This window comes from Girardinichthys multiradiatus, chromosome 1, assembly GCF_021462225.1.
Source record: "Girardinichthys multiradiatus isolate DD_20200921_A chromosome 1, DD_fGirMul_XY1, whole genome shotgun sequence".
Taxonomy (NCBI): Eukaryota; Metazoa; Chordata; class Actinopteri; order Cyprinodontiformes; family Goodeidae; genus Girardinichthys; species Girardinichthys multiradiatus.
The window spans coordinates 32,549,321-32,574,201 of NC_061794.1; the positions used below are offsets into that span (position 1 = coordinate 32,549,321).

General features: G+C 39.5%; 1 protein-coding gene across 4 annotated transcripts in view; it reads left to right on the plus strand.

Annotated features, from left to right (window-relative positions):
• The window catches only part of plxnd1 (plexin D1), a 110,221-nt gene that overhangs the window by 47,871 nt on the left and 37,469 nt on the right, over positions 1-24,881 (plus strand). For all 4 annotated transcript variants that reach the window (XM_047375433.1, XM_047375450.1, XM_047375424.1 and 1 more), the window contains exons 12-18: positions 842-999; positions 6,689-6,834; positions 17,398-17,503; positions 19,968-20,107; positions 20,548-20,727; positions 20,815-20,899; positions 20,991-21,260. In XM_047375433.1, the coding sequence (XP_047231389.1) occupies positions 842-999; positions 6,689-6,834; positions 17,398-17,503; positions 19,968-20,107; positions 20,548-20,727; positions 20,815-20,899; positions 20,991-21,260 (1,085 nt within the window). The remainder of the gene's footprint in view (positions 1-841; positions 1,000-6,688; positions 6,835-17,397; positions 17,504-19,967; positions 20,108-20,547; positions 20,728-20,814; positions 20,900-20,990; positions 21,261-24,881) is intronic.

The window sequence follows — 24,881 nt, forward strand, 5'->3', positions numbered from 1 at the left end:
TATCTGATTAATGCTCTCCTTTCTCTAGATGCCTATTCAGTTGGACAGCCATGTCTTGGCAGAGTTGCAGCTAAGCCGTACTCTTTACATTTTTAGAAAAATCAACTGAATAATGTTTAAACAGTGAGATATTTAAACCTTAAAATATTGTTGTATTAGCTAACTCTGCTTCAAACGTCTCCTCAGTGTTATCCCTGATCTGTCTGCTGTGTTCTTGATCTTCAAGATGTTGTTTATCAACTAAAAGACTTACAGAACAGCTGTGTGTATACTGCAATAAAATTTCACATGTGAACCTATGAAGATTATTAGATGACTATTAGAAGTGATGGATTTTATTTAGGGGTGTTAGTATAGGGTGCTGCACTCATTTTCTTCCTTTATTTCAGTAAAATACACTAAAGTTGTTTTTACGTGAGGCAAACAGGACCTCTAATGGTTTTCTTTCAACAGTGATTTTTTTTCTTGCCGCTCTTCCATAAGGGCAAGTGAGTCTGGAGCACAAGACTAATTGTTGTCCTGTTAACACACTCTCCCACCTGAGTAGTGGGATTCTACAGCTCTTTCAGAGTTACCGTAGGTGACTTCTGAAAGAGTTAAATTGGTTTTATTTACAGGTATCAGAGTTAAGGTGACGGAATATCGGTGTATGAATGTGTGAGCGTTAGTGAGTGCGATTGGGTGAATGTGGCGCTAGTGTAAAGCGCTTTGAGCGGTCTGTATGACTGGAAAAGCGCTATATAAGTTAAGTCCATTTACCATTTAAGGTTGTCTGGTCCTCCTCTGACTATTTTATATTTTGCTCTCTGTATCTCCCCTCCTTCGTCCCTTCTCCCTCTAGTGGAGGTGTACAACTGTGGAGCGGGCAGCTCTGACTGTTCGCAGTGTTGGGGCCGTGAGGATCAGGGACACCTTTGTGGATGGTGCGAAAACAGCTGCAGGCCAAGGGATGACTGTCAGCCCATCAGGGATGTGTGTCCCGCTCCTGAGATCCACAAGGTAAAATCTTTGCATTCACCATCCACCTCCTCCTCTTCTTTTCTGTGCATCAGGCTTCGGTTTCGTTTCAGCGAATCATGAGGTCACTCACATGGTGTCTCAACCCCCTCCCCATGTCTTGTCTGTGTAGTGTCAGCTGCTGAGGGACTGTTTGAACCGATTCCTAATAAAGCAGTTCATTATGCAGCAACAACAACACACACTCAGCCACAGCCCACATGGGACACAGCTGAGAGGATCTGCGTTCCATCAGGAGGGCATGAGAACACCTTCCGCCCTTTAAAACAGCAACATGTGTACGAGTAATCCCTCTGGATCAGGAGATATAAGTGTAGAAGGCTTCATGTGAAAGAAACCACAGAAGCTAGAATAAGCTCCCAGGAGAGATTTTTTTGACTTTCAACCATAACAGGAGCAAAACCACTGTGGTAAAAAAGGAATTGAGGCCCGTTTATCCAACACAGATCTGATTGCGGTTGTGTCATCATCATCTCTGAAAAGGGTACCCTCCCTCAAATGCTTTTATACAGCTCATATGGGTGATCATGTTTATTTGTTTGCCTAACTGTAGTGGAAGCGCTTTGAGTCTCATCACCGAAGTCTTTTTCCCGCAGCTTATATCGGCGCAGTCACGGCAGGCGGTCATGGGAAGCACGGCTCACATGAATGCCAGTCGGCCTGAACTTCCTGTAGATAAAACCTGGTCAGCCCAGGAGAATAAGCAAAGCAGAACAAAGCAGCCAAACACACACACACACACACTCCTTCACCTAAACACACATAAGCCCACAATCTGTCACACAAACTGGCCATACTGAAGCATTCACGATTATCCTTCATTCTTTGTAGCTGTCAGTATACTGTGACTAACAGGATGCTCTTTGAGAGCCTAACTCATGTGGACTTCTTACGTGACTGAAGTTAGCTGGGCAGAGATGTGTGTGGGTAGACTATTTTGCACAGCTCTCTTACACACACACACACACACACACACACACACACACACACACACACACACACACACAAACACACACACACAAACACACACACGTGCACACACACACACACTCCCACTGGTTCTCGCAGGAGAAAGGATTGTGGAGCTGTGGTTCACTCGGGGGTGTGATGCAATGCTTTGGCAGGCGTGTTTTCTCAGAGAATCCGCGGGGGTTAAAGCCCAAGTACTCCAACTTACTGAAACCAGATCCCATCTCCCTCAACACACGCACACACACACTCACCGACGGCAACAGCTCTTTGTTATACAGTCATAGTGTGGCTAAGATAATGAAACATGTATGTCTTCACCCTGCTGTGTCACATACAATCTCTATCAACAAATACCGATGCCAAAATGTCAGTATTAAAATGGAGGACTTCATTATTCGCTAAACTTTTTCACCTACAGCCTAATTATGAAACATGAGTTCTGTTCAGTGCACCAGGGGCAGACAAAAAGAGATATTTATTGTATCCCTGGGCTCTTTGTTCACATGTTATGTGTTGGCCAGTTCATTGCTGTAAAAGAAAACATACATTGGCATCCAAAACAGGAACTGACAAACATGGTTTATCCACAGCATGTAAAGAAAAAAGAACAGAAGGACCTGGCTTAGGAGAGAGGATGTGGAAAGATTTGGACAGAGAAAAGGGTGGAGAGCGCTACAGTTACAGCGAGGAGCTTTTTCCTGTTTTTGTCTTTGTGCTCTCTCTGATTAGAGAGATGCAGAGGAACTGGACTGACAGGAGGAAGATGAAAGCTATGACGGCAACAGAAAAAGTAAACAAAAGGACAGCATTTGTTTCAGGGCAGGTTGGATACAGTATACAGTGTGCTGCAATAGTATTTAAAAGCCTAAAGCATTTTCACATTTTGCCACGTTACAACCCTGAACTTCAGTGTATAAAAAAACAACACGGTTTTAAACATAAAAAACTCTGTGGTCCATTTGTAAGAAAAAAAAATCATCCCCACAGCATGATTCTGCCACCACCATGTTTTCCAATGGGGGTTGGGTTTTCAGGGTGATGCTCAGTGTTTTGCATGTAGGGCACAAAGTTCAGTTCAAGTCTCCTACCTGAGCTGTGGATGCAGGTCCTCCACATTTACAACGGGCATCTGGTAGTGTTCCCTGATTTATGTGGCCTGTCAGTTTAGGTGGACTGCAATTTCTTGGTAAATTTGCTGTTGTGTCATACTTTTTAAATTTTCCAAATTTTGATTGAACAGTGTTGTGTGAGATTTTTAAAGACTGGGATATGGATATGGAAGCCAATATGTACATAGTAAATGACACTTCCTGATTTTTGTTTTGCAAAGAATCTGCATGTGTGCTCAGATCTGATCAGACATGTAAATAATTTTTACCTAGCGAGGAGAAATTCTGCCTTTTAGCACTTTGAGGAGTTTCTATGTGGCATTGGTACAGTCTACGGAAATGTGAAGTTTAAGCTAATAAAATGCAGTGATTATTTTTTGGCAACTTAGATTCACCTCATTTATGTTTTCTTCGTATTTTTCTGCACAATGGACAAACCTCATCATTACTGCATAAAATAAATTGCCTCTCCAGCTTACATTCATTTATCATTGCACCATCTGGAAAGCTTTCCAGGAACACTGTTTTGCGTAGTTGTATGCAGCACATTCCACAATGATTCGCACTACTTAAACTTCTCCACATTTTGTCACATAATAACCTTAATCTTTAATATGTCTTATTGGGATTATATGTGATAGACCATTACAAAGTAAGCTAAAAGAAAAGGAAACATGGTTTTCCTTTTCTAGAGACTAAAGTCTAAATATTATGCCCTCTCTGTCTTTACCAGCTTTGGAATTTTTGCTGATTCTTCTTTGGAAATTACTGTAGTTAAATCTCAGTCAAATTAAATGGGAGCGTTTGTGTATATCATATAGTCTTGGTACAGATTGTCCAGGGTGTTCTAACATATGAATAGATTTTGAGCCAAACCATTTTACTCTAGTTCTGGTGACATATTTATGGTTGTTGTCCCTCTGGAAGGTACTCCTTTACTCCAGTGTTAGTGGGTTTTCTACCAGGATTACCCTGTGTTTAGTTTCATCCATATTTCCATCAGCTCTGACCAGCTTCACTATCCCGGCTGAAAAGAAAAAGCATTCCCACATCATGATACTGTCACCAGAGTGGAAATCGTGTTTTCAGATTGATAAGCATCAATAGTTTTCCCCAGAATCTGTTTTTCATGTAAGCCAAACACTTTACTTTTGGTCTACATGCTATAGCTGCACCATATATAAAAAAAAAAGAGAAAGAAAGAAAGAAAAAGGAAAAAAAAAAAAGACTGGGATATGATTAAATTATGCTCAGACAGACTATTAATTATTGACTTTTGAAGGCAGCTGGTTGCACTGGATTTTATTTAGGGGTAACAGTAAGGGAGGCAAATACATGCCCCACTTTTCATATATCTATATATATATATATATATATATATATATACTGTACATTTATTGAAAACCCTTTATCCTTCATCTTCCACTTCACAATGTGTGTATGTCTACTACATAAAACCTTAATAATAAATACATTAGTGTCTGTGGTTGTAACATGGGAAATCGTTGAACTATGAATAATTTTGCAAGACAATGTTTGTATGCTGCGAGTGGAGCATGTTTGACTGAGGGATAATTTATTGTTCATATGTGTTTAATTGCTCAGGCATTGAGTCTAGAAGCTTTTGCAGACTCAAACTCACACCCTGCAATCTCTCTGGAGGCCTGGCAGAGTTTGCGCTGTAAATCAAGACTCGCAGACTCGTGAAAGGTGTAAATGAATAGCAGAGCAGGCTAATGTTAATTCCCAAAGGTGCCACAGAGGCACACTTGGTGCTATTAGATGCGTAAATAACTGCTTTTGTCTGAAATGCTCGAGACTATCTGTAACCATGGTTTTATTTTTATTAATGTGCTGTTTATAGGTGTATAAAAAATTAGATATGCATAGCATGGTCCCACATCTGCAAAAACCTTCAAACACCCCATAAATATGAGAATAACTGGCTAAGAAAATATTTTAATGCCTCTAATACCCATTTTCTCATCACAATCTTTAATATCACCCAACATAAAGTAGTGCTAATTGTGTAGTTAAAGGAAAATGATACAAGGTTTTTTACAAATAAAAATCTGAGCAGTGTAACATGCGTTTTTTTACTCAGCCTTTACTCTGATACCTCCAAATAAAATCCAGTGGGGCCAACAGCCTTCACAAGTGACCAAATTAGTAAATTAAAGCATTGTTCACAGATAATTTCCATCTAATTTGACTGAGCTTGGACTGTTTTGTTAAGAAGAGTGGGCAAAAAACTTAGTCTCTAGATGAGTAAAGCTGGTAAAATCAGTAACTGCAGTTACTGGTAAAATCAGTAACTGCCTTCAAAGGTGCTTCTAAACAGTATTGACTCAGAGGGGTTGAATGCAAATCCACCTCACAATTACGCACTACTTTGTGTTGGCCTATCAGATACAATCTCTGTTAAACATTTTGGACTTGAAGATTTTAACTTGTCAAAATGTAATATACATTCAAGGGGCTTTTACACTTTTGCAAGGCACTATACATCCATTTCTATAGTTTATTTTTACATAGCATTAAAGGTAGTTCATTCTTGCTTTTTATAACCTCCCTCCCATTTAGCTGAGAAATATATAGTTCATTTATCTGTCCTTTTGTTCTTGCGAGCTGCTGGTGGGTATCTGGACATAAAGCCAAACCTTGTCCTCTCACCCAGACTGAAGTGTTGTTTTCATTTTTCAGCTCAGTTTCCGATAGCAGCAGAGACAGGCTAATAAGACCAAGAAGGGGGTCATGGTGACCTCGCCTCAGCCTGGTGGTTTTTCTGAGAAAAGTTGCTTAAGCACCGCCATGCTACACTCCCAAAACTATGGTGGATTTGTTTTGTCTTGGTCTCAAAGATGCTATCTTTAAAGTTGTTTTCATAGTGAATGAAGAGGTGATCATCCTCTCCTTTGTTTCTTTCCCATGGTTTATAAGTGGAAAGTTAAGGGATCAACGCCACGGGCTGAAATGACGTGTGAGAGCACACCTCAGAACAACAGCTGAAACAGGACTAAGGAATTTTATGGAGCGGACCTAGGAAAACAGATGAAAGGGAAAAAGCACTGTGCATTAATTCCCCTGTTGAAGCTTTGCTCTCTCACCACCATCATCAGCATTCAGTCTCCTCTCGACACTCGGTTCTCTAAATTGCCTCCCCACTCATCCACCTTTCTGCTGCGCTCTACACCTCGCCTCTCCAGCCCTCACTTTCCCACTCTGTCTGTCTCTCGTGGGATGTGAAGGAGGCTCTTAGCCTGCTCTTTATTTGCATGTGCTGTAGAGGATTAGGGGCTGAAGAGTCTCAGACAGGCACAGTTAAGAGTCTGCAGTGCGAGCCTATATACCTAAACCATGGGTCTGTTCCATTGCTGTACGTGGCACGGTCCACATCTCCATGCCAGGCCTGCTAATTCTCTGTCGCTTTAATTATCACCCATCATCATTTGAGTGATTTTAGGGCAGTAATCTTCTTATGAGCTGTAATTTATTGTGCTTAGTACAGCATCTACTCTGTTTTTTTTTTTTGTTTGTTTGTTTTTGTTTTGTTGTTCTCTGTGTTCATTGCTTCACTCTGTCTTTGTCAGATCTCCCCCCTGAGGGGTCCTGTTGAAGGAGGCACACTGCTGACAGTACAGGGCAGGAACCTTGGACGAAGGCCAGGAAGAGTGAAAATCTTTGTAGGAGACGTTCCTTGTGTTGTGCTGCCTGAGCGCTATACTGTCTCTGTAGAGTGAGTATTCAAACAGAAACTTCCTTAATGAGTTACAAAGTTGCAGTATGTGTTTTCCCGAGCACTGGCATGTTTTCTGCTGACTTCTCGCACCTTCTACTTATTTAATTATCCATGCTGTCAAAAGTGTCGAAAAAGGGGGCTGAGAAGTCCTAGCAAGATTTTTATTTAAAGACCTGTTAAAATATGCATCAATGTCGCAGCCAGGATGTGATGATAGGTGCCAGTCACCTGTTACCATGGTAACCTGACATTTGTTGAGGCAGGTGACCATTCAGGTGGACAGTGAGCAGAGATAGACAGATGCAAAAAGACTAAATAGAGAATAGAAAGATTTGTTACTGGAAGAAATCCTGAAGTGAATGTTTCGGACAGCAACATGTGCCTCAACTCAGACGGTACATTAAGGGCTCAGAACTCTGACGGAAAACAGGAACCAAGCTCTCTGCTCTGAAATGCCTTATCAGTTGGGAAAACATAAAGAAAGCTTCAAATACATTTTCAGAGCTCCTACAGCTCTCTAAATACCTCCAATTTAGGGCCTACAGTGGTTTTTGAAGAACCAAACTCCATATCCCATATTACCAGGTCCTATGGGAGAATAATTGGTTATGTGTTGTGAAACATGAAAGTCATATAGCTTTCTGTGGCTTCAAAGGCAACTATGGGAAATCTCTCGGAAATATAAATAAAAACATGAAGCTGTAGAGAGAGCTTACCAGAACTGCTCACTGCAAATCCTCCTCAATTCTTAGTTACTGACATGAATTACAAGACGCCATGAATACCTGGAGATGCATCAGTCAGGCTCTTACTGGCTGATATGGATTTCCAGTTTTCTGTGACGTTTGGACCTGCTGATTTTCAGCAAGTCTAATTTTTTAAAGAACAATACCACAACGAAGGGAGAAAATGTGCTGTAGGTTATTTGATGGAGACAGTAGTTTTCGGGTGAACAATCTAAAAAATTGCTGTTTGATGAGTTCTTCATTTTGTATTATTTAACATAAAAAACAAACATTTTGATTTTTGACCAAAGAAAATTCATTATTTGTCCTGCCGATCACCAATCAGGAACGTTTGAGGGAAAATTAGACAATTCATATTTCTGGTGATTGACTGGTGCATCTCAAGTAAAAACAAATCAACTTTTTTCCTATGCTACTTTAAGTTATTTCTATGAATCTTTAATGTCAATGGACTCAAGTAGTAAAATAAAGTAAAGTAGCTCTACTATTATTTTAAGCCAACTGAATATTTAAAGTTATCCTCCTTGATAAACTGTTTTAGTTGTATCAAACATTGGCTCTGTGACAGCTACTTTGCAGGTGAACTCTGATGAGACAGAAAACCTAATTATTGCCCCTGAGATTAGAACAACACAAATCAAGCAATATCTTGCCATACTGGCTTCTTCTGTCAAACCAAACCCCAGAAACCTTGTTATTATTTTTAATTTTGCCATGTGACTGGAGTAATCAGAAACTTTCAGCCTGTTGTCAATATGACATATGAAAGGTGCTGTATAAATACATTTTTATTATTGACTTACTTAGAGCACAGACTTGCACACTACAGGGGTTGGACAATGCAACTGAAACACCTGGTTTTAGACCACACTAATTTATTAGTATGGTGTAGGGCCTCCTTTTGCGGCCAATACAGCGTCAATTCATCTTGGTGGTCAGAGAGATTTTAACCCATTCTTCTTGCAGGATAGTGGCCAGGTCACTACGTGATACTGGTGGAGAAAAACGTTTCCTGACTCGCTCCTCCAAAACACCCCAAAGTGGCTCAATAATATTTAGATCTGGTGACTGTGCAGGCCATGGGAGATGGTCAACTTCACTTTCATGTTCATCAAACCAATCTTTCACCAGTCTTGCTGTGTGTATTGGTGCATTGTCATCCTGATACACGGCACCACCTTCAAGATACAATGTTTGAACCATTGGATGCACATGGTCCTCAAGAATGGTTCTTGGCAGTCCTTGGCAGTGTCGCGCCCATCTAGCACAAGTATTGGGCCAAGGGAATGCCATGATATGGCAGCCCAAACCATCACTGATCCCCCCCCATGCTTCACTCTGGGCATGCAACAGTCTGGGTGGTACGCTTCTTTGGGGCTTCTCCACACCGTAACTCTCCCGGATGTGGGGAAAACAGTAAAGGTGGACTCATCAGAAAACAATACATGTTTCACATTATCCACAGCCCAAGATTTGTGCTCCTTGCACCATTGAAACTGATGTTTGGCATTGGCATGAGTGACCAAAGGTTTGGCTATAGCAGCCCGGCCGTGTATATTGACCCTGTGGAACTCCCGACGGACAGTTCTGGTGGAAACAGGAGAGTTGAGATGCACATTTAATTCTGCCGTGATTTGGGCAGCCGTGGTTTTATGTTTTTTGGATACAATCCGGGTTAGCACCCGAACATCCCTTTCAGACAGCTTCCTCTTGCGTCCACAGTTAATCCTGTTGGATGTGTTTCATCCTTCTTGGTGGTATGCTGACATTACCCTGGATACCGTGGCTCTTGATACATCACAAAGACTTGCTGTCTTGGTCACAGTTGCGCCAGCAAGACGTGCACCAACAATTTGTCCTCTTTTGAACTCTGGTATGTCACCCATAATGTTGTGTGCATTTCAATATTTTGAGCACAACTGTGCTCTTACCCTGCTAATTGAACCTTCACACTCTGCTCTCACTGGTGCAATGTGCAATCAATGAAGACTGGCTACCAGGCTGGTCCAATTTAGCCATGAAACCTCCCACACTAAAATGACAGGTGTTTCAGTTTTATTGTCCAACCCCTGTATGTGCCATAAGGTATTAAAATCAATGCAATGTGTATAAGTAATACCTCGTTAACTCTACAGAAGTTTAAAGTGCTCATTCCTCCCCTTGGTATGTATCTGTGATACTTCTTGTACTGTAAAACGACATGGGCATGACATTTCCCATCTTTCAGCAGGGCAACCACAGAGATCAGGGACTGAGTGCAGTCCGCTACTCTGTTACAGATCATTCAAAAATGCCTTCATCTGAACCCAGAGTTCATCAGATCACAGCATCCTTATGTGTTTTGTTTTATGTTCATGTGAACTATATGAAATGAAACACAGTCATACAGTAAGTATGCAATGATTATTGTAAAGGATATCCACAGATCCAAGATCATACAATACTTTGGCTTATTGACATTACGAGTTTTAGCTGCAGAGTTTGAATCACAGTTGAGCCGTTTTGAGTATTTTGCCAAAATGTTCAGTTTTGGTCTTCTATGACCAGAAAATCTTTTTTACATGTTTGTTGTGTCCTCTACATTTCTTGAAACAAACTACAAACTTGACTTCTTATGGCTGTATTTTTACAATGGCTTTCTTCTTCCCACTCTTACATGAAGGCCAAATTTATAGAGTGCATGAATAATAGTTGTCGTGTCGATACTCTCATGTTGGCTGTGGATCGCTCCAGCTCCTCCAGGGTTATCATAGGCCTCTTGGCTGCTTCTCTGATTAATGCTCTCCTTCCTCCATCCTCTTAGTAAGTATGCAATGATTATTGTAAAGGATATCCACAGATCCAAGATCATACAATACTTTGGCTTATTGACATTACGAGTTTTAGCTGCAGAGTTTGAATCACAGTTGAGCCGTTTTGCTCTTTATCCAAAACAAGTATTGGTACAATAAACCGATGCATACAAAGGTCCGTCAGTATGTACAGGCAGAGCCAGTTGTTTTTCATTTCTGCTGAGATGTCTCACGGTTTTATACTGACTCTGTGGTGTTTAAATGATTCACCAGCCTGTCCAGTCATGCTTTGGAGATCAAGTTTCGACTGTATTGCAACTTAATGTGTTTCGTTATCTCTTCATCAGGGTAGAAATTGTTGATTTCGATTTGTACATTATCTTTTGCCCATGTACCGAAAACAGCCAGAGTCTCCTGAGATGCAATCATGCTTTTCAAACTCTATTACTGCTGAGTTTGTAAGCTGCTAAATGTTCTTAAGCATTTAGTATCCCTGTTACAACTAAATAGAAAAGCCTTGGCTTTCGATTTGACACAGCCAGAGTTAACTCCATCTTTGTCCAAGGACTGTTTAAAGTGTTTAAATCTTTTAATTCTGATTATTATGGCTTACGACTAATAGCAACCCCAGAAAAATCAGTTTCTCAAAAAATTTTAATATTACAAAATGTCAGTAAAAATATTTTTAAAACAGAAATGTTCTGTTCCAACTTGACTGATGTCTAAAGAAGCCGGCTGTTTATGATGGGCTTTATCCAAGCATGTTAAAGGCAAATTGAGTAGAAGGAAAAAGTGTGGTATAAAAAGGAGCAGGGGAGAACTGCAATCTTAAGGGGATTATGAAGCAAATTCATTTCAAGAGTTTGGGGAGATTCAAAGGTTGCAGACTGCAGCTGGAGTCATAACGTCAGGAGTCACTACACACCAACATATCTATAACATTGGGTGCAACTGTCACAATGCGTGTGTTAAACCATTCCTGAACCTGAGACATAAAAATCGTCTTATTTAAGGAGAAAAAGGACCAAACTCCGGTCCAAAGTCCTCCTTTCAGAGAAATTTTGCATTTCCTGAGAAAATCAAAGTCCCAGAGTCTGGAAGAAGAGTGAAGACGCACACAATCCAACCTGCTTATGGTCCTGGATAACGTTTCCACAGTCAGATATAGGTTATACTGCGGTTGGTCCATTGAGTTTCATCAATACCAAAATCAATGCAGCCATCTACCAGGACATTCTAGAGCACTTCATGTTTTCCTCTGCTGACAAGCTTCGTGAAAATGCTGATTTCATTTTCCAGCAGGACTAACCATGTATCTACACGTGTCTGTGTGAAGTAGTACATATGTTAGCTAGAAATCAGCCCAAAGGCTGTTATGAACCACTACAAGAATTAGAGAAAATCTTATTTGTAAAGTTACTAGAATTTCCATTCTCACATTCATAATACAAATCATTTGAAGTAATTGGTCCAAATCCATCTTTACGAAATTAATCCAACATAGTAAGTGTGACAACACAGTAAGTGATGAAAAGTTGTCAGCGGTTATTTTCAGTTTACGTACATAAGCTTTTATTGAAAGAAATAAAAAAAGAGAAAACTCTATGCAAACTGCTTATTCTGCCATTAAACGTCTCCTCACATAGCTGCCTTGTTCCTATCTTAAAAGAAGAATCTCAACCATCCATATGTAGCTTATTTTTTATGTATTCACAAGGCTAATTTTCGCAAATATTATTATGCAGCACATCTCTCAATTTAAATGACTCTGCCGCTATCCCCTCGTGGCTTGGGGACCATCGCACTGTCACCATGGAGACAGCAGGACCATGCTTTGACACTGGCGAAACAGAGCTCAGTAACTCCACAATTACATCCAAAACTTCTATTCAGTATCTGTAATGTTCCTTGAATAGAAGTGTTTATCTGGTCGTGCTCCAGCGAAGCCAATCATTGTTTTAAAACCAGTTCCAGGGTGACCTGCAGGTCTCACCTGTCACTCCAAAAGCCTGACACATCCGCACCCTCCCCTTCCCAAAACTGCAAAAAAAAAAAAAACACGTTTTACTCCGGGGATTATGAAACCTCCTGTCACCATTTCTCAATGGTTCCCGAGGCTAGCTGCTATGACAGAGGATCACATCCTCATTGCTGGAAGATACACTGACAAATCACAACATGTTAGTGCATCTGACACTGTCAGCACTTTTGACTTGCATACGCATGCATGAGCGCACCTTCTCGGTTATATTGTTGATGGTACATCCAGAGATAGATCATCTCATCTCCTCATCTAAACAGAAATATTTTCATCTTAACCTCAACTTGTAATATTTGGTAATTCAAACAAAAAATAAAGAGTTAAATTAAAATGTATTAAAATTATATTTATTTATCCTTTATTGTCCCTCAGTGGGGAAATGCAGGTGTACCAGCAGTAAAGTGACAGGCAAAACAGAAGTATGCAGATTCTCACAAAGGTAAAAATATAAACAAAAAAACAAGAATAAGAGTCAGGCTAAATTTACAACACAAAAAAAAAAAAACATACCGTACAGTTATTAAAAATAGCATTCTTAGATTCAAAGAAATACACAACTGAGTGGTAGAGTTTTTTGAATAGAATAGCATAGAATACAATAGAATAGATCAGTTATGGTTAACAAAATTATTTTTCTTGGTGAGATTTCAAAATAGATGGCATCATGAGGAAAGCATGTGAAAATATTTCAGCAACATCTCAAGACGTCACTTTGGCAGTTAAGGCTTAGGCACAAATGAGTTTTTCAAAAGGTCAATGACAAAAATCATACAACCAAATTATTTACAAATTGGTTGCAAACAAAAAAATTCCCAATCTGTTTGAATGGTCATCCCACACCTGGGATCTGTGTCCCATGAAAACTTTGCCTGACTCAGTTACACCAGTTCTTTCCAGAAGAATGGACCAAAATTACAGCAAACTATTGTGAGAAATCTATGGAAAGATACCCAACATTTGGCCCAAGTAATAGAGTTTAAATGGCAATACTAACCATCTTCTAGGAAAATGTGCTAAATCTTTTAAAAGTTAAAAAAACATTCTCAAAAAATATGTTGGCGTTTAGCAATTAGAAAATATGTCAGTAATCCTAACTGATATAAACCAGGAACCGTTTAGTCTGATTGAGAAAGAAAAGATAATGTGTCTCTTTATTTAGTGCATGTAAATACGTATGATTACAGCTGTACATCTAAATGTTATTATCAATCCTCCTTGCAACCCTACATGCCAGACTGTGAGGGTATTGAAAATTAACGAATCTTATTAGTACCTCACTCCTGGCAATATTTAAAACTGTCTTTTTTTTAATTACCCTCATTCACGAGATTTAAAGTTCAAATTGCTCTCGCGAACTCCCACACTCATCAGCATACAAGTACAACACCTACGCGTGTGACCCCATTTACTGAAGCTGTTGAGACAGGTGCCTGCTTGTGTACTCCAAAAGGCCAAAGTTCACATCTGTGTGTCGAAAAGAGAAGTGTGCAGCACTGGAGGAACTCCTCTTCTCTCACACTGTGTTGACATGTTAATTGATGGCAATGTCAGCCTGGGTGCAGCTCATTTACTTGAAGTGTGTCTCTTGATATCTGTTGCAAATTCTTCACACCGCCCTTCCTATCAATTTCATTCGAACGCTAAGTGGCCCTCGCCCTATTTGTTTGGCAAGACTCAGACAATACACTTGCATTCAAACATACACACACATACACACACAGAGCTTATTGTTGATGATCCTTATCAGCCGCTCAGGGGAAATGATTGGAGACACTTCGGTACTTGCCCAAATATTGCCCTTTGACAGCCATAATACCTCTGCAGTGCGGTGTCATTGGAATGTGGACCGGGAGTCAGTGTGGCTCTGTTTTGCTCCTGCAGGGAGTCAGCATGTCTTTAGACTGGGATAACTCTGTATTAACATGTCAGATGGACTCACAGACAAATAAACCCACCAATATATTGTCAGCAAGTGTATTTTTCATGTTCTTGTGTTTGGGTTGCAATCTGTTGGAAAACATCACAAACATACGCCTACCTTGTAAACCTTTCTGTATTTTGTCATGTTACAACTCCAGAACTTTACATATATTGTTGGGGATTCATGTGATAGACCAAAAGAAGGTAGTTCTTAATTGTAAAGTGGACAGAAAATAATAATTGGTTTTAACATGTTTTACAAATACAAATATGGAAATGTGATATGCACTATGAAACCCCTAAATGAAATCCAACATCTTAAAGAGCACTTTTCAATCCATCATCCAAAAATGGAAAGAGTACGGTACAAATGCAAACCTACCAAGACATCTAAACTGGCAGGCCTGGCAAAGGGAGTATTTGTCAGAGAAGTACACCCACAGCTCAAGGGTGGGTCTCTGCAGTTCAAAGTTCAAGGGTTTCACACTTTTGCAAGGTACTGTCTGACTGTGGGTCTGTTACAGTGTAGGATGTACATGAGCGAAACGGTTTGGTCTTGTGTAAGTTTGGGTTTTAGGTACAAAAGCAACAGTAGCAGCCTCAAACTAAACAGAAACCCACTGAGTTCACTTCAGCAGTTTGCTTTAGTGGTGGTCATTTCATTCTCTCTTGTGAAAGTGAAAATGATATGTTTCATATGCCTTTTGTTTTGATTTGTTGTTGAAGAACAGAAATATATTACATTTTAGGACATTATATAAACCCAAAATATGTTCAGGATATGTGATGCAGTTGCTGTTGTCTGCCATTCATAACACTTTGACTGGTTTGATCAAGAAGCGGTTCTGCCGTTAACTTGGTCATCTCAAAACTATGACCCACCCAGGACAGGTTGAAATGCAGCTGCTTGACTGAACTTTAAATCAAAATTATTTTTACCTTTGTCTTTTACGCACAAAGTAGTCCTCTGCATTAGTTTTTAGTAGCTACATTTTTATTAAATGTTTTATTATTTTTATTATTTAATGTGATGTACTGGATTGATAACTCTCTGAGCCCTCAAAAACTCTCTATTTTAAGGCTGATTCAGGCTTTTGTATCTCTTATTTCCCTCAGGTTTGAATACGGGGAATACTCTTGCTTCATTATAGTTGTCGCTTTTCATTCTTCTCCAAATTAGAGACTGTGAAATGATACATTTTTCTCAAAGGGCGCCATTGTGCCAGGTAATGGCAGGAGTTTAATTTGAGATTAATGACATTCTTTACCTGATGTTCTTGTTATTAATGAGCAGCACTGTAGGCCTCAGCAGGGTCTACAGCTACTGCAGGTTATTTTAGAGTATTTTCAACAGCTACTTAGGCACAGGAGCAAAATTCACACTTTGGAGCTCATTAAATGCTACAGTGATGCGATCTGAGATACAGTCAACACAACGCACTTTTCAGTTTGAATTACGTATTTAAAAACACACTCAAGTACAGATTTCTTTATAGTATTTGTCAGAACTGCTTGAGTGTATCACTGACTAATCTTATCGTACAAGCTAGCCAGGCCTGTCTACTTGAAGCACAGCTCCTCCGCTTACATACAGTGCCCTCCCAAAGTATTTATAGCCCTTTAACTTTCACATTATGTCACATTACAACCATAAACTATGAATTTTATTACACTTTTTTTGATAGTCATACACAAATCACTGCATAATTGGGAAGTGGATGAAAAATGCTTTTCATGGTCTGAGAAGTGCGAGGGGCATTTGTATTACCCATAAATAAAATCCTTTTTTTGCTTCATTTGAAGAGGTGAACCTCAAAACCTTTGTCTCTATAATCTTATTAAAACCACAAATTTCAGCCCATGCTTGCAAACAGCCCAAGTTCAATCAGATCAGATGGAGAACATCTGTGAACATCAATTTGGTTTTGGTTAGTAATCAGACTGGGTAATTTCAAAACATGAATCCGCTTTAATCCAAACCACTTCATTGCAGCTCTGGCTGCATGTTTGGGGTCATATTGAAGGGTGGGAACCTCTATCTCAGACTCAAGTCCTATGCAGCCTTTCACACTCCAGTCCTCAAGGGCCGGTGTCCTGCGACATGTCACTGCTTTAACTCACCAAATTAAAGAACTGGGTCATTAGCAGCATTCTGTAAAGCTTTATTGGATGTCAATGAGGCAATTCAGCAATTTGATTCAGGTGTGTTGGACCGGGGACACATCTAAAAGTTGCAAGAGACTGGAATTTGACATCTGATTTATTTAGTTCATCTCACTTTTCAAATTTGTTTAGAGAATACCACATATCCTTTGTCCTCCATGTCACGATTAGACACTACTTTGTGTTGGTTTGTTGCATAAAATCCTTTTAAAATACCCTTGATTGTCATAACTACCAATTATGACAAAATATGAGAAATATATAAAAAAGGCCTGTTGGTGTGAATACTTCAACAAGGATTTACAGATTCCCAACGATCTCTGCCAGTCATCAGATCACTAGCTGAGAGTTTCTAACCTCTGCAGCAGCAGGCACCGGACTAAGTAAACCAGCAAGCTGTCAACCTGGAGGGGATCATTGGAGGGAATAAAGGTTATATCCAGCCCCTGGTATATTTATCCCATTGAGGTCCCAGAGCAGTAGGTCCATGCGCCTCTCCTGTGTCATTAATACGAGTCATCCCTGCAGAGCGTGCAGTGGTGGCAGAGGGTTTAATCACAGCCAGGAGGCATGAGAACAAGCCTCAGCAGCCCCCCTAATCTCCTTTGTGGTTAGACGCATTTGGTCAGGGGGACTTTGAACTTTACATCTGCTCATATCTGATACCTTCGAGGCTTTATTTGATTCCATATGTAAATGCAATAGGGTTTGATGAATTAGCTCATAAAGACCATTCTCTGAGATATATTATGGCTTTGTTTAGCCGTCACGATCAGATTTTCCTCACACACAATTTGGCTTGATTAAAGTCCTTATTAAATCAAAATTGTATGCTGTATTGTGTTATCCAGATTGTGTTTTTATTAACTGATCTCTCACTGTGATGCTCTGTCCTCAGGCTCGTGTGCCGCACCGGGAGGTCCGCACATGACAGGACGGATTCTGTTCGCGTGGACGTGGATCAGAGCGGGACGGGGACGTCAAAGGAAAGCTTTGCATACTTGGTGAGGATTCTCCAGCTTCTGACTCTCCTGCTGGATTTTTGCTCTCCTTTCTGTCCGTTGCTTCCTCCACACTCTTCTCTTTTGCTTTGCTCCCCACTGGGAAAGGCTTCCCGAGAGTGTCAGCTGAGTGTTAACAGATGTCTTTTATGGTTCAGAGGAATGTTGGTGTGTGGGAATCTTCAAATGTCCATCTGAGCTGAGGCTAAGAGCAATTGTCATGTAGCTTTCTCTGCCAACAAAAACAAATATAGAGACTGCTGGAATGCCCCCTTTACTCTGAATTTATCAGTGGCTGAGGAAACCCAGCCAGTGCTTTGGAAATTAACTTCAGCCCACACAACCTCTCATTGGAATAAGGACATTCAGCCTGTGGAAATACCCATGTAAGCTCTTTGTTTCTCTGTGTTCATAGACAAAGAGCGTTTCATAATTCACAGCATTGTTTCAGCAGCTTCTCAGACTAGCTCTGTCCATGAGTCATCCCGCAAAGAACTAACCCCAATCTGAAAACCCATCATGATACATAAAGATGAAGAAACTCTGAAACAGGGAGTTTAAAGGAAGTGACTACTGTGGGAACTCCTCTAAGGCTTTTTTTTTTATCTCTAAGATGCTCAATGAGAGCGAGGCTGAAGGGGAAGATGCAGGGAAAAAAAGGGGAAAAACTGTATTGGAGACAGGATGTATGTTTTGTTGCATCTCCTTCCTCAAAATTTTGAACGGAAACATCTGCCTCCTTCCACCCACATTGACACAGCGAAGCACAATAGGTCTGCCCATCCCTGCTCGCTGAGGAAGTGAATCCTGTCAGCAAGGATAAGAGGCATCCCTGGAGGCGAGGTTCATGTAGGGGATAGAAAGTTTAGAAAAAGCAGAAATGCTGATTCGGGTAGCTGCAGATTTGGATATGGATAATTTGCCATAGGACTTTCTCTCTCCATAAATGAGCAAGTTTCAATGTATCTGGAATGTCCATTCATACCTTAATGCATATGCATGAATAGTATTTTTGTGTAACCTACAGTATAAGGGCCAAGAACATGCTTACATTTTTACAGTCACAAACTACAATCTGTTTTTTTGGGGGGTTCATGTGCTACATCAATGCATAAATACAAAATGGAAAACAAAATTTAGATAGTGCAGCAGATTCATGTTTTAAAATATTTTTTTCCCAAAAAATATCTAAATAGTGTAACATGTATGTGTAGTTACTCCCCTGACTCAATACTTTGCAGAACCACTTTTCACCTCAAGTCTTTAAGTGTATCTCTCTACTAGCTTTGCACATTTACAGACTTTTTGCATTCTCAACTCTGAGCAGCTTCTCTGTCACTAAACTAAAGCATGATGCAGCCACCACCATGCTTTTCTATGGGGATGGAAGGTTTAGGGTTTTGTTTAGTGTTAGTTTTCCCACTACCCAGAGCATTTTGAGTATTTTGCCAAAATGTTCAGTTTTGGTCTTCTATGACCAGAAAATCTTTTTTACATGTTTGTTGTGTCCTCTACATTTCTTGAAACAAACTACAAACTTGACTTCTTATGGCTGTATTTTTACAATGGCTTTCTTCTTCCCACTCTTACATGAAGGCCAAATTTATAGAGTGCATGAATAATAGTTGTCGTGTCGATACTCTCATGTTGGCTGTGGATCGCTGCAGCTCCTCCAGGGTTATCATAGGCCTCTTGGCTGCTTCTCTGATTAATGCTCTCCTTACTCCATCCTCTTAGTTTAGCGTCTTTGTAGCCATGTCTTTGTGGGTCTGCAGTTATACCATCCCCCTTCTGTGTTTGGATGCTAAATTAATCAGTGGTCTATGAGATGTTCATCGCTTTAGATATTGTTTTATAACCTAACCCTGTTTCTCCACAATTTTATCCCTGACCTGTCTGCTGTGTTTCTTGGTCATCATGATGTTGTTTGTTGTCTAAAAATCCTCTTAGAGCTTTACAGAACATCTGTATTTATACTAGTCTCATGCATATGTGTTCTCTTATTTCTAATCAGGCGACTTATGAAGGCAGTTGGTTGCAGTAGATTTTATTTAGGGCCAGTTTCCTTTCTCTTAACAATTATGCACTACTTTGTGTTGGTCTAACATAAATTCATACTAAAATAAATTTCAGTTTGTTCAAGGAGAGTGAATAGTTTTGCTAGGAATTAAACAGTACAGAATGATTGTACAATAATGGCTTCAGCTGCACAGTAACATGCTGCAGCGTGGGCTGTCTTCACAGTTTTCTTCATGTCTTTACTAGTATAGTCAGTAGCTGTCTCAGCCAGTCTGCAAAAACTAAACAATTAAACCTCAGAGGAAGAGAAGTGATTTCATTCGTTGCAAATAAAAGTATCATGGAGGAGAAACTTTGTCTAAATAGGCCAGTGGGAGAAGCTGTCGGATGTCCAGTTATTAATCCGATGTATCGTTTGTCATGTGTTGCATTGTTATTCTGAATGCAGGCCCCCAGTGTGAAGTCAATATATCCGGACAAAGGTTCTCGGGCTGGAGGAACCAAAGTGACGATCCATGGAGAACATTTGGACATTGGCTCACAGATTAGAGTCAAGGTCAACAAAACAGAGGAGTGCACCATCACAGAGTGAGTACAACCTTTGTTTTAACATTTTCATTTTTAGGTTGTTTGTACGTTTTTTAACTTAGACCCTGCTTTGGAAGTCTACATGAATTCTACCCATTACAATTACAAATCATTTGCAAGGTCTCTTTTCCTTCCCATGTATTAATAGCTTCCCTTTTTTAAATAGTGGATATTAAATGCATGAAGTGACAATTAAATATTCAGAGTGCATTGCTTTGCAAGTTCTGCATAACTTCCCACAAGATTAAATTCAGCACTTCTAGTTGTTGCCATAGTGCATACCAAAATAGCTTCACCACTTCAGTGTAAGTCTTTAAAATTGCAAAACATGAAACTGCAGCAGTAATCAGAAACATTTTATTAGATTAAATATTTTTCTAGACATCACATCAAGTTGTGTGGCTACAGTGTTTACATCTTTTGCTTGTATTTTTTTAAAGGAAAACAGATCAAATGATTAAATGTATCATGCCTCCTACCTTGGAGGCTGACACTGAGCCAGTGACAGTGTGCGTGGAGTTTGAAGACCACTCTTGTCAGGACATGGAGCTTAGCACTACATACACCTATGAGAAGAACCCAACTATCAGCTCCATCCACCCAACAAAGAGCTTCCTCAGGTGGGTAATCTGTCAAAATGTATCGCGAGTGAATTGTTGGCTTTTTTGTGGCTGTGACATAACAGTTTTCTGGTATTTGTATCACAGTGGAGGCAGGACCATCACAGTTAAAGGTCAAGGTTTTGATCTGGTTCAGAGTGTCACCATGCATGTTCTGGAAATAGGACAAACAGTAAGCAGTTCATCAGCCATGCTACATGAAAAATCACATATTGTTATTATCTTAAAAGTATTAGATTTATTTCTGTTTAATTCTTTTGCAGAACTGCACCGTGCTCTCCCCCTCTACTATCACCTGTCTATCTCCGGAGTCCAGCCAGTCCCAGGAAACCTCGGTGCAGTTTGTTTTGAACGGGGTCCCCTACACCGGGGACAGCCCTTCCTCCTCCGATGACAGGCCCGAGGAGGAGGACGGGGAGCCTCAAAAAGAGCACTTCCAGTTGGGATATGTCGAGGACCCTCAGTTCTTCACTGCCAACAAGGAGAAGCAGATCAAACACCATTCAGGAGAGCCACTTACTCTCATCATTAATGTGAGTAACGATGCTGAGATGTTCAAAACTGTGCATCCCTGCTGTGTTCAGTTCTTGTTCAGTCTGGTTAACTTAATATTAACCATCTTTCATGATAAATGAAATTAAATGGTATTTCCTTGTTTGAACTGGCTCAGTACTGATTTGAAGTACAGTATTTCAAACAGTATTTATTCATATTTGTGTTATTCATTTGTGGCAGTTAATCAGCAAACATTAAAATGCATCAACAATATAAAGTTTATTTGAACTCTGAACATTTGATTTCCTTGAGAACTATCAGGTACACCCATACCAGTTTGGTGATTTGATTCCTCATTGGTTTAAGAATGTCAGTTAATATATGGGTTGTACTTAACTATGAGTAAATGCTGCTTCAGGGACCTTTAATCGAAGCCGCTGATACAGCTGACTGGCATATAATTGCCAGTCAGCTGTATCAGCGGGAAATAAAGATGGGCTTGTTTGTTATTCCAGGTTTTCACACACCAGTAGGTGACATTATGGTACCTGGGGTTGTTTTGTCTTGTTTCTTAGCTACTCAGACGGTGAGTAGACCCATTTCCCTCTGGTTGGCAGAGGAGGAAACTCTTAGGAAATGTGTGAAGTGTATGTTAACAGTTAAAATGACGACAGGCTGATGTACACATGTTTTGCATTAATGTTTTTATAAAAAGGTAGGCGTTGTTTTTTATATTTATTAAACTCAGATGAACTCAGAGCTAGTTGGTAGCGTGTGAAGTTTGTTCGGGACTAACCACAAAAAATATGTTGTTAATAGTTTGAACAGGATATGAAATATCTATTCATTAAATATTTAAATTGGACAGTTTTTATCATTGTCTGATCTCCTCAACAGTAATTTTTTGTCCCAGTTGCTAAAGCTACGGTAAAGCCCAAACTTAGTCATACCCCTGGCAGATTTAAAATAATTTTTAAACTTAGGTGTCTGTGACAGGAAATTAGATCAGTGTCACTTGAAAGATAATAAAACACTGGGAAAGGAGTATCTATTTTAGAAAAAAATAAAACATCTCTTGTTTTTTATGATGCAATAAATAACAAAATGTTGACATACCCTACTCAATAATCAATGTAAAAGTTGCATTTATTGGGATTACAGCTACAGTGGGAGGTTTCTTGCCATTGCTGACCAACTTTTTGCATGTGTCCAATGGGAGTTGTAAGATTTATCGTTGATGATTAGCTCCGAGTCTTTAAGGTTGAAGGTCCTTCTTCCCATCACCCTAATCTGCAGCTCTCTCCACAGTATTTCACAAATGTATCACTATAAACCTCTTTTGAAATGTTTTTAGGAGTTTTTGAATTAGTATTTATAATTGTGTTTTTATTGAGTCAACAAAACAAATGTTTTTAGTTTTTTATTGTGAGGTAAACAGATATCTCATCTCATCTCATCTCATCTCATCTCATCTCATCTCATCTTATCTTATCTGATCTGATCTTATCTCATCTCATCTCATCTTATCTTATCTTATCTTATCTGATCTTATCTTATCTTATCTTATCTTATCTTATCTTATCTTTAGCTATGCAAAGCTTGAGCATTGCCTGTTTGTCAGTTGCAGCAATGCAAATTGGATATTTTGGATATGTTCATCAAATGCATTAACCCTTGTGTGGTGTTCATAATGTTTTCACTCAGCCAATGTTTTTGGGTCTGGTGGACCCGTTGCATTTTGTGATTTTTAATGCCTCACAATCAAACACTTAATTAAAATCATGATATGAGTGGAAACAAATTTACAATTAATTTACATTAATTGTATCATTTTTCCTTCAGTAAATAATGAAAATGGCTCCCACAGACCCGAACACCACACAAGGGTTAACAGAGAAACCAATGATCTAAAATTAACTCTGCAGTCTAACTTACCCAGCTTTGCAGCTACAGTTTCCACTTGCCTCCTGTACATGCCTAGAGTACAAATAATTGTAATGACTTGCGACCTATGTTATTTCAGAGTCTCTTCTGTGTTATGAAATGTCCAGAAACCCCTTGCTCCTTGGACCTTTGTCATTACAACACTGAATAAATATTTCATCACAATATCTCTAAAAAGTAAAAGGTTTCTGCCAGCCAGTCCAGCACGCATGCAAGGATATGCAAAATTAAACATAAAAACAAATGAAAAATATAACAATAAAATACCAACGGTTCTATATTATGGAGGTCAGGTATTATAGAGGGATTATAAAACACTATAATTTGTAAACTCAGTGCTGACTGTGAGGACTATATTTTATGATTTTAGGTGGATTAGTGTAACTATTTGCATTTAATTCTTTTCTTGTATTGCATTTTTGAAACAAGAAAACAACAGACACACACCTTGGCGATTTTATGATATACAGTTTCACATTCTTAACTCTATTACACTATTCTTGCCTGTGCTTTGTCCTTAAATAAAATATCTGCATTGGACTTTTGAGCTGGTACAAGGTACAGCATCCTAGCTGTGCATATGGGGTTGCTAGTATTTATTTTCTGCTTTTAATGTAATTCTAGAAGTAAAGTAGAGCACCATTCATATGTATTAACAACTCTGGAAAAGACCTGTACAAATCCTTAAGTAAACTTTAGAAACTTTAGAAACCTCTTTATCTCTGCAGTTCCCTTACCACCCTGATCACTGTTTGAGGTTGCAAAAATAAACCTGGGTCCTCAGCTAACCCTGTTTGTCATAGTTTCAGTTTTTTTAAACTTTGTATTCATTGATCTGCCTGCAGATATGGGTAATTTTATTGACAAGTACTTTCTGACTTATGGATGACATGTTCTCTTGTGTTTCCTTTGGAGAGAAGGCTAAAAGAAACACGCTCATGTGTGATGTAACATCTATAGCGAAGCTAACAGGAGGGCATTACAGTTAAAAACTCCCAGACTCTGATTCAAAAAAAATAAATAGCTTCAGGTATATAAATTTTATAATTGTAAGTAGTGCCGATTATTGTGGCACCAGTAATGTGTCAAAACAAGAATTTCCTCTTTCCTACTGAATCAATGTACTGAAGGTAAACCTTGGATTATTTCCATAGTTTGGTGCACGGCAGTAAAAGATTAATTCATTTTCAAAACATAACAAATGTCAACGTCATGGTCCTAGATGACAAGATCTTTGAGGCTGGATTTATCCTGTAGGTCAAAAATAATAATATAGTAATAAAATGTACTTACATTATGAGGCCAAGCTGACCTACTAGCATCCCCAAGAAGATGAATATTTCTGAGCCACCAACAGGTGATGCAATTTCTTACTTGTTTTATGGATCAAAAATCCTTACTTAACAAGACAAACCTGACAGTGTACATCAGAAAGAACTGAGTGTGTCCTTATTTATATTCACATAAACCAGAGGCACATAAAACACATCAAAGACCCTGTCCTCCTAAGCATGTTGATTTCTGTTGGAGGTGTGAGTGGGGTAGGGAGGGGCGCAGCAGCAGCTCAGTGGGAGGCCCCGTGTTTGTGCGTTCTGGCTGATTTAAGCACCTGTCTGCTTGAATCCATCACGTTAAAGGGCTGCCGGCTGTGACACTGCGCGACACGCACATTGAGCAGCACAGACAAGGATGTCTGAACATGATGCCACCTCCTC